The following is an 8,825-nucleotide window of genomic DNA, read 5'->3' on the forward strand; positions in this document are numbered from 1 at the left end:
ACATGTACCCAGTATTCACTGTTATCCAATATCCACTGTTCTCCAGTCATAATTGTTAATCAGTTATCATTGGTATACAGTATCCATTGTTATCCAGTATCCAATTAATTGTTATTATATATTCACTGGTATCCCATATCCACTACTAGCTAGTATATGCCCATATCCAATATTCAATGTTATTCAGTATCAACTGTTAACCATTATCCACTGTTACCCATTATTCACTGTTATCTAGTATTCAATGTTATCCAGTATCCACTGTTACCCATTGTCCAGTGTTACTAAGTATTCACTGTTATCCGGTTTTCACTGTTATCCAGTATTCACTGTTATCTAGTATTCACTGTTATCCAGGATTCAATGTTATCTAATATTCACTGTTATCCAGTATTCACTGTTATCTAGTATTCACTGTTATCCCGTATTCACTGTTATCTAGTATTCACTGTTATCCAGTATCCACTGTTATCCAGTATTCACTGTTATCCAGTATTCAGTGTTGTTCAGTATTCACTGTTATCTAATAATCTCTGTTATCCAGTATCCAACGTTACCCATTATCCACTGTTACTAAGTGTTCAGTGCTATATAGTAATCACTGTTATCCAGTATTTACCGTTATCCAATATTCACTGATATCCAGTATTCACTATAATTTGTTCGGTAGGCATGTTGTACGTGTACTGTTCGCGATTTTTTTTCTGATGAATTTATTTTTCGTTTCAGCAATTAGGTTTGAATTCATTAACTTTAATTTTGTATAACATGATATGATCGACGGAGATAGACTTGCTCCTGGGAGTAATGCAGCCGGTTATCATTTTGATTTTTAAATTATTTTTCAAAAAAAAAATAGAGAGAGAATATAACCAAGTGTATGTGTGATGTTCTATGATATTTGATCTAAGGATGTGTTTTTTTTATAATACTTCAATTGCAACGATCTGCTTACGGTCAAAGGGAGATAATTATGATGTCAAGTACCGAGTTATGTGCCCCTATCAGAACTCTTTAAGGTAGTAGAGAGTGTCAACAATAAGAGAAAGCATGGTGGTTTGGCGCAGAAATATCCACGGCTCTCATTACTTCGGCCATTTGTGAAGATAACGATCAATACAACGATAATTGGAAATATTGACGGAACTTCATTAACACCAAACTGTCGACTCACGGTAAAATATGCAAGGTCACTTCTGAATGAGCGAATTTGTTGTAAAACAAAAATGTGTCGTTCTTTTCAGATGGGGGCGGGGCAGTGCTCTTCGTGTCTCTAGATGATTCTTTTGTACTGTTGAACTTCTCAGTCATGGTATTAACACCAAATACTAAAGGGGGTAATACCCGTGCAGCGTCTCTTATAAGGTTGGTTGGTTGAAGGTTTATTGCCTACATGTCCCAACCAGTATTTGATCCCTTCTACACATCTGACAAGCAGGCTACTATACTGAAACGCTATTGATCATTCGGGTCAACTTCACTGATTTGGTCGAGCGATTTCTACATTTCTACTTCTATGTACTATGCTAACCCTGGAGAGTCAACGCTGTACTTTTTACATGTATCACATGTACCTGTTATACCTACACATATACAAACTTTACCTCTATTTTTGTTTGCATTTGATTAAAGGTGGTGTGTGTCAATAGGTATCCATGGCTGGTGTTGATTACTGTACAGTTCTTCCATCCTGGGAGTTTGACAAGGACCCAGCGTGCGTTGTCTCCTACCTGTTTGACAGTATTGATGGGTAAGCATAAAGTCAGATGGAACATAAGTGGTGACCTCCCTTCTATTCCATTCTAGGTGGAACACTACTAACATGAGTTTCAGTATTTATACACTTACATATACCATGTTAGAGATGATCAAGTCTCTGCAAAAAAGCTTACACAGTTAGTTGAGTTGAAAAATTTACTAAATTGGATCATCTTGTACACTTATCTATGTGAACATGTACAATGAAAATAACATTTCACTTTCCTAATTGGTTAACAGATCAAATCTGCATCAAGTGAATTTTGCTGGCAGGTTAAATCATTTGATACAAGCACTCATGATACTGAAATGTTTGTATTACAGATTATCGGAGGCAAGTGCGGCAGATTATGTTCCCCCTAACAACTTCATGAATAGCTGTCTGACCTTGGAATGTGCGAGTAATGACCAACTGACCGGGGACTCGCGGGAACCTTGTACCCTGTCCATCACCAGTAAGCCACAGTATCGGGTCAGTGTCCTTGGAGTAGACATCATTAGTCAGTCAAGGTTGCTGGAGGTTTACGATACATGTGAAGGATACATGATGACGTCGCGGGGAAAGCGTATCCCCTGTTTAGATGCAGAGGGTGGAGAAAACAAGAGTGATATGTTCAATTGCAGAGTCAGGCTCAAAGAAACCTTATTTGGATTTACAGTTAAGGTATACAAAAATTTCCTGTTGAAATTTTCCTCAAACTGTTATATTAAGGCCAAAACAAATATGTGTGTTTCAGGTATCCCGACCTACCCTAGATTTTACTGCCGACCCTAGATATTGTATCACCTACTGGTATCTATGGTTAATTTATTAGCCAGGCAGAATTCACAGCTACTCATTAAAATGTATTTTCTTCCTGTTCTGGGGGTCTGACCTTATTATTGACAAATTAATAGCCATTGTAATCGGTGGAAATGCATTGTAAAATTTGAAATAAACCATAATATTAATTCACGAAAATAAAAAATTAACATTAAAATGAAATTATTTGCCTACCGACCTACCCTATTTTTTCAGCCATGTTACCTAAAACTATTTTTTTTTGGCCTAAACAGTTTTGGGTGTTGTTTGATCAAAGACTTATATTAAGAATTTGAATGAGGGTGTTAACTTTCCATATCCTTTTAAAGAAGCATTTCCTTGTTTTAGTATTTAACTTTTCAAGCATTGAAAAGAAATTTTCAATTTCCGTGTCCCATTGGGGAATCAAACCCTAGCCATATTGGTGCAAAATCTGCTTAATTTAAAACTTAAAACTCATATACAACTGTACATGTATTGAACAAAACTAGCGAAATTCTTTATCAAAATTAAAAAAATTTAACATTGCCTCCAGAAGCACAACAACTCATGAGATCAATGGAGCAATATCACAGTGAAACCTTTCACCCCTATGTATCTTTAGTAGACTCTACCATGCATTGATCTGGGTGAGTCCATTATGGTCTACAGTGGTGAAAGGGTTAAAGGGATAAATCAGGTTTAGGATGATTGCCTGAAAAATAGTAACAAAAAAGTAGTTGAAAAGTTATTTCGCAATTATCACATTTAGAAAACTTGGGACCAATTTGGCTGTGAATATCTGGTACCTGGGATAGTTTTGAAATCAATAATTGATATATATCATTACATACCCTGTTATTTTTCTCTATCTTTAGTTTCCCAGCACAAGTAACATGAAGGAGTTCAATATCTACAACATCGTCGTGATCCTGAATCCGGAGACAGGAGATGAAGGGAATGGTGAGGTAGCGCCCACCTTCAACATGGGTAAAGTTAGGAGTTTTGTGGACACAGAGTCAATGTCTCCAGGCGCACAACAACTCATGCGGTCAGTGGAACAATTTCAACAGGTAAGGAAGGATTGACCAATCAGTACAGTATGTTCCTTAATTGCTGTAAAATAAAGTTAAATGTCTGACAGAAGACATTCAAGAAGTGTGCATTTCACAAAAAACACTGCTCTACTAAAAAAAGAAAATCAAATGGAGTTATCCCCCTTTGTACGGTAAAAACCATCATATACACTGATCAATCCCATTCACTTGCCTGGAGTATTCCAACTTATTTCATTGGAAAAGGTAACACTTTAAGAAACTATGTCAAAATAGTGATTAAGACAAGCAATTCTTGCTCTGCCAAATATAGAGTTATCTCCCTTCCTTTGAGAAAACAGAATTTATCACACATCCTTGTCTGGAGCACAGGGTCATGTTACAAATGTCTGAAATACACATATGCTATACTGATACGGGTCACAACCCACATAAACATAGTGTGTTGTGACCCGTATCAGTATAGCATATGTGTATTTTAGACATTTGTAACGTGACCCTGTGTCTGGAGCTTAAATTATAGTTTTGCAAACAACATTAAGAAACTTCATAGACATGATAAGGCCAACAAGACATTGTGCATTGCTCAAACACCACAATGCATGGTGCTGCATTGAAAATCTGTCTGTCACATTTCTTTGTTATATGGCACAAAAGACAATTTCCAAGTACCGGTAAAGTGAATTTTTTTTCAAAGAGACTACATCAATTCTACTGATTCTTATATTTTAATTCTTATAAAAAATATGCTTTGGTCTATGCTTTCAGAACAAAAAGAGTGCTGTATCGGGCCTACAGGGAATGTTTAGTCAGTCTTCGTCCAGGTCTGCGGGCTCTTCCTCAGGACCAGGAATGATGGGGCTCATGGGTCTCATGTCCATGTTCTCGAACATGTCTTCAGCAAGCCAGTCAGGGTCTCGGGACACCCCAACAGGTTCAAATAGCACACAACCTAGCCAGATAGATTCTAGGGATCTTCCTGAAGCTAATAATAATTTGGCAGCAAGCCAATCAAATGCAAGGAATATTCCACAAGCTGTAAATAGAACAGAAACAACCCATTTAGATGCTAGAAGTAATACTCAAGCTTCAAATAAACCAAAAGTTAACCAACCATCTATAAATAGCACAGTTACCAGTCAAATGAGAGGAACACCCCTGCAAACAGATACAGCAACCAACACTGCGGCAAGTCTACATGAGGCATTACCGTCATCACTGAACTTATCTGAGTTAAGAAACGCTGTGGTAGGCTCATCCAGTCTGAACTCTGGTGTTAGTGCCGAGTCTGAAGGAGGTGACATGTACCAGATGCTACAAAACATATGTGGTCGGGTGTCCCAGATGAGAACTGTGGATCCCGAGGAGAATAGATTAGTGATGGAAACTGGAATTGAACAACGACACTCGGACATCCCTCAAAGGTACGTAATGGATGCTTTAGTCTATCAAAAAAGATACATGCTGGAGATACTCACTTGTCGGTACAGTCAATCTTTACAAACGTAAATGTCATGTTAGATATGTATTTGTCGACATGAGTTCCTTAATCCTTTCACCCCTATGTAACTTTAGTAAACTCTTCCATGCGTTGATCTGGATGAGTCCATTTTGGTCTCCAGTGGTGAAAGGGTTAACAAAATATGCAATTTTATTACCTTTTTACCAACGAAATATCAGGAATTATCAATTTGATAAAAACTTTTATCTTCTTCGTAATGAAAATAAGCAAAAAGTCATATCTTCACATGTGATAATATAATTTCCTTAAATTGATTTTGTATTGAACAATCAGAATATCATTTTTGTCCACTGTATTCAAAGCCTTCGATATTGTGCAGATGAAGCCACTGTAAAATATGTGTTTTTTTATGTATGCGTACGTCTTTGGTAATTACTTTAAGTTATTAGCAAATCTGCATAATTGATAATATTGTTATTAACATCACATTACATCGTTATCATATGACGCCAACTACATCCCACAATTTGTTGATACAGTAATATTTTTGTCAATTGGTATGCACATTAAAAAATACAAATAGAAAATTTAATGTTTCCTATCACTAGTATAATAGAAATTTTCTCCGTTTCAGTCAAATGTCTTCATGTACAAGCCGATTATTTCTTATTTTATTAACTTGATAATTGTTTTGACATTTGTGTTATTTTTCTGTTACCTTGCAGCAGACTTGAAGGAGACACCGGGGAGGCAGAAGGTCAAAGTTCACAGGATGAAACTGCTGGAGGCCACAAACTTGCACGGGATACATTAAGGACAGTGGTGAAGAGTTGTATGGAGGAATTTGAACTACGACTTCAAACACATATAGATAATAGGTTATCTCAAATAGAACAGAAATTAGAAGCCAAACTGGACAGTATACTTGGTGTGTTGCAGTCAGTGAAGGGAGATAATTCTCCCACACCCACGGAGAGAGTCACACACATTCACGCAGAGGGTGCCACTCACATACAGACTGAAGGAGCCTCACACCTATCCACATATGGTGACACATACAAACCTGTAGGTGTTAATACATGCATACCCACAGAGGGAACGTCACATACAAACATTCAGGGTGCCACACACATACACACAGACAACCTGCTTACGCGTGACCATACAGGTAACACCACACAGAATTACACAGAGGGTGCCACAGTCATACACGTACAGGTAGATACTCACACACCGACACAGACAAAGGTAGATTCTCACACACCGACTCAGACACAGGTAGATACTCACACACAGACACAGGTAGATACTCACACACAGACACATGTAGATACTCACACACCGACACAGACACAGGTAGATACTCACACACAGACACAGGTAGATACTCACACACTGACACAGACACAGGTAGATACTCACACACCGCCACAGACACAGGTAGATACTCACACACAGACACAGGTAGATACTCACACACCGACACAGACACAGGTAGATACTCACACACCGACACAGACACAGGTAGATACTCACACACCGACACAGACACAGGTAGATACTCACACACCGACACAGACACAGGTAGATACTCACACACCGACACAGACACAGGTAGATACTCACACACCGACACAGACACAGGTAGATACTCACACACCGACACAGACACAGGTAGATACTCACACACCGACACAGACACAGGTAGATACTCACACACCGACACAGACACATTCACCCTTAGGTGAAGAGACTGAGAAACCAACAGACTTGCACTGGGACACATCAACAGCAGAAACAAGAAACCAACCTCCAGAAAACCTCACAACTTCTCTAGTAATGGACGATGAAAGTGGAGAACATTCCTGATACTGTAGCATGTGTAAATGAAACAAAGGACAAGGAAGCTTGTGTAATCTTGGATTTTGAAAGTGAGAAATATTCATGATATTGTCACAATCTGTGTGAACAATAAAAGATGGAAATTAATTACTGATTATTTCTTTAATACATGTAATTACAGCAGTTCACATTGAAATGAGGATATACTCAAACAATGGGTATATATTATACAATATACATATGTATTTCCATGTCAAAAGTATAATCACGGAATTAGATCAGAGGGCTGCTATCCAAGTCCATGGTACAACTAAAGCTTGATAAACATTTTTTTTGTGTAAATTGACACCATGTGTAATAAAAAGGTTGTAAACCTCATAAGTTGTGATTTAGAAACAATTTCTCTAATCTGATTAAAACCCTATTTTGATCTTCGCTCTGTTCTATTAACTATGTAGCAGAGTGAGGTGTTTGTAATAGAACGAAGCATAGATTAAGATGTGGTTTTAATCCGATTGACTTTCTCAAAAATTACCAGTAACCTTTACATTGAAAATGACCATTCTATACACAGTGCACATTGCAAATCAATTTTAGCTCCTAAAGCGGGTCTAGCTTAATACTAATGATGAACTAGTTTATATTGTTACTGTCAGTCTGCGATACAGCTATCACTAAAGTCAGTGACAGAGGAGTGCCTTGTAACCATGATGCAGCAGGTTGGTTATTTCGAGGGACAATGTGGATGGATGACAAGGCAAAGGAACCAAGAGTTGGATTCTTGTCATTTCTGCTCCCAAGAACAGGATGTTTCTGTACTTTTTTTAAGCTCACCTGGTCGGAAGGATCAGTGGGCTTATGCCATTGTGCGGCGTCCGGCGTCCATCGTCCATCATCAGTCTGTCGTCCGTCCATCAACTTTTCCTTTAAAACACTACTTGTCCTGAACGGCCAAGTAGATTTTGACTAAATTTGGTCTGGAGCACCCTTAGGTCAAAGACATTCAATTTTGTATAAACAGTGGCTGTTGCCCTCCTGGGGGCAGAGGGGAGGGGCCCAATAGGGGGAATAGAGGTAAAAGCTTTGAAATCCTTCTTCTACCATACGGATGAAGGGATTTTATCCCAACTTGAGCATCCTTCTTGCAAGGGGACTTAATTTGTATAACCGGTGAATGTGGCGACCCTGGTGGCAGAGGGGCAGGGCCCAATAGGGGAAATGGAGGTAAAATCTTAAAATGCCTTCTTCTTTCGTAGGGATAAAGGGATTTTGTCTTAATTTAGTCTGGAGCATCCTTGGGCCAAGGGAATACATTTTGTATAATTGGAGGGATTTTATCCACATTTGACCTGGAGTATACTTTGGCAAAGGGGATTAAATTTTGTATAAATGGAGGATATAGTTCCTCTGGGTTCAGAGTTGTGGAGCCCAAAAGGGGAATTTGAGATTTAAACATAGACGTATTACACGTAATATACGTCTCTGGTTTAAAGGGTTTTGGCCACGATTTTTCATAATTTTATATTTAACGGTCATTTGATGCAATAATACGTGTACGTAGTGACAGAGACCCCGTCTCTCTCGGTCGGTACTCAGACGAAAGACAGGTCATTGATTGATTGATTGATAGGTTTTTACGTCCGCTTTNGCATATTTTGGGCTATCTCTACCGTAACATTGTCCGGATTTCAAAGTAAGTGATCTTTGCTAAACTTATGTTTAAATATGATTATGTTTGTTTTGTCGAATACCAGAGAAATGTCGCAGAATGCGAAAGTTTATAGTAAACATACAGCGTTGCCAACTTGAATTATTTTATGGCTTCACACCCGCCATCGAGATCTACTTTACTTGCTAATAAATAGATTATTTTGACATNGTATACTGTGCCGCCGTCAGCCCCATCAGCCCCGCCTATGTTTAAGAA

At 38.3% G+C, this 8,825-nt stretch overlaps 1 protein-coding gene across 1 annotated transcript; it reads left to right on the forward strand.

The window, feature by feature from the left end:
* Positions 1-1,628: 1,628 nt before the first annotated feature.
* LOC110453958 (mucin-4-like) lies at positions 1,629-6,925 on the forward strand. Its single transcript, XM_021503215.1, has 5 exons — positions 1,629-1,750; positions 2,083-2,422; positions 3,418-3,612; positions 4,363-5,018; positions 5,782-6,925. Exons 1-5 carry the CDS (start codon positions 1,656-1,658, stop codon positions 6,923-6,925), a joined length of 2,430 nt encoding a protein of 809 aa, XP_021358890.1. The 5' UTR covers positions 1,629-1,655.
* The last annotated feature ends 1,900 nt before the right edge of the window (positions 6,926-8,825 follow it).

Source organism: Mizuhopecten yessoensis, unplaced genomic scaffold (assembly GCF_002113885.1).
Source record: "Mizuhopecten yessoensis strain PY_sf001 unplaced genomic scaffold, ASM211388v2 scaffold7551, whole genome shotgun sequence".
NCBI classification, from domain to species: domain Eukaryota; kingdom Metazoa; phylum Mollusca; class Bivalvia; order Pectinida; family Pectinidae; genus Mizuhopecten; species Mizuhopecten yessoensis.

Excerpts from the sequence above, each read along its gene's own strand:
- LOC110453958 (XM_021503215.1), top strand. The coding sequence starts at position 1,656 with ATGGCTGGTGTTGATTACTGTACAGTTCTTCCATCCTGGGAGTTTGAC. Across the intron at positions 2,423-3,417 it reads TATTTGGATTTACAGTTAAG|TTTCCCAGCACAAGTAACAT; the intron begins GTATACAAAAAT and ends CTCTATCTTTAG. Across the intron at positions 5,019-5,781 it reads CACTCGGACATCCCTCAAAG|CAGACTTGAAGGAGACACCG; the intron begins GTACGTAATGGA and ends GTTACCTTGCAG.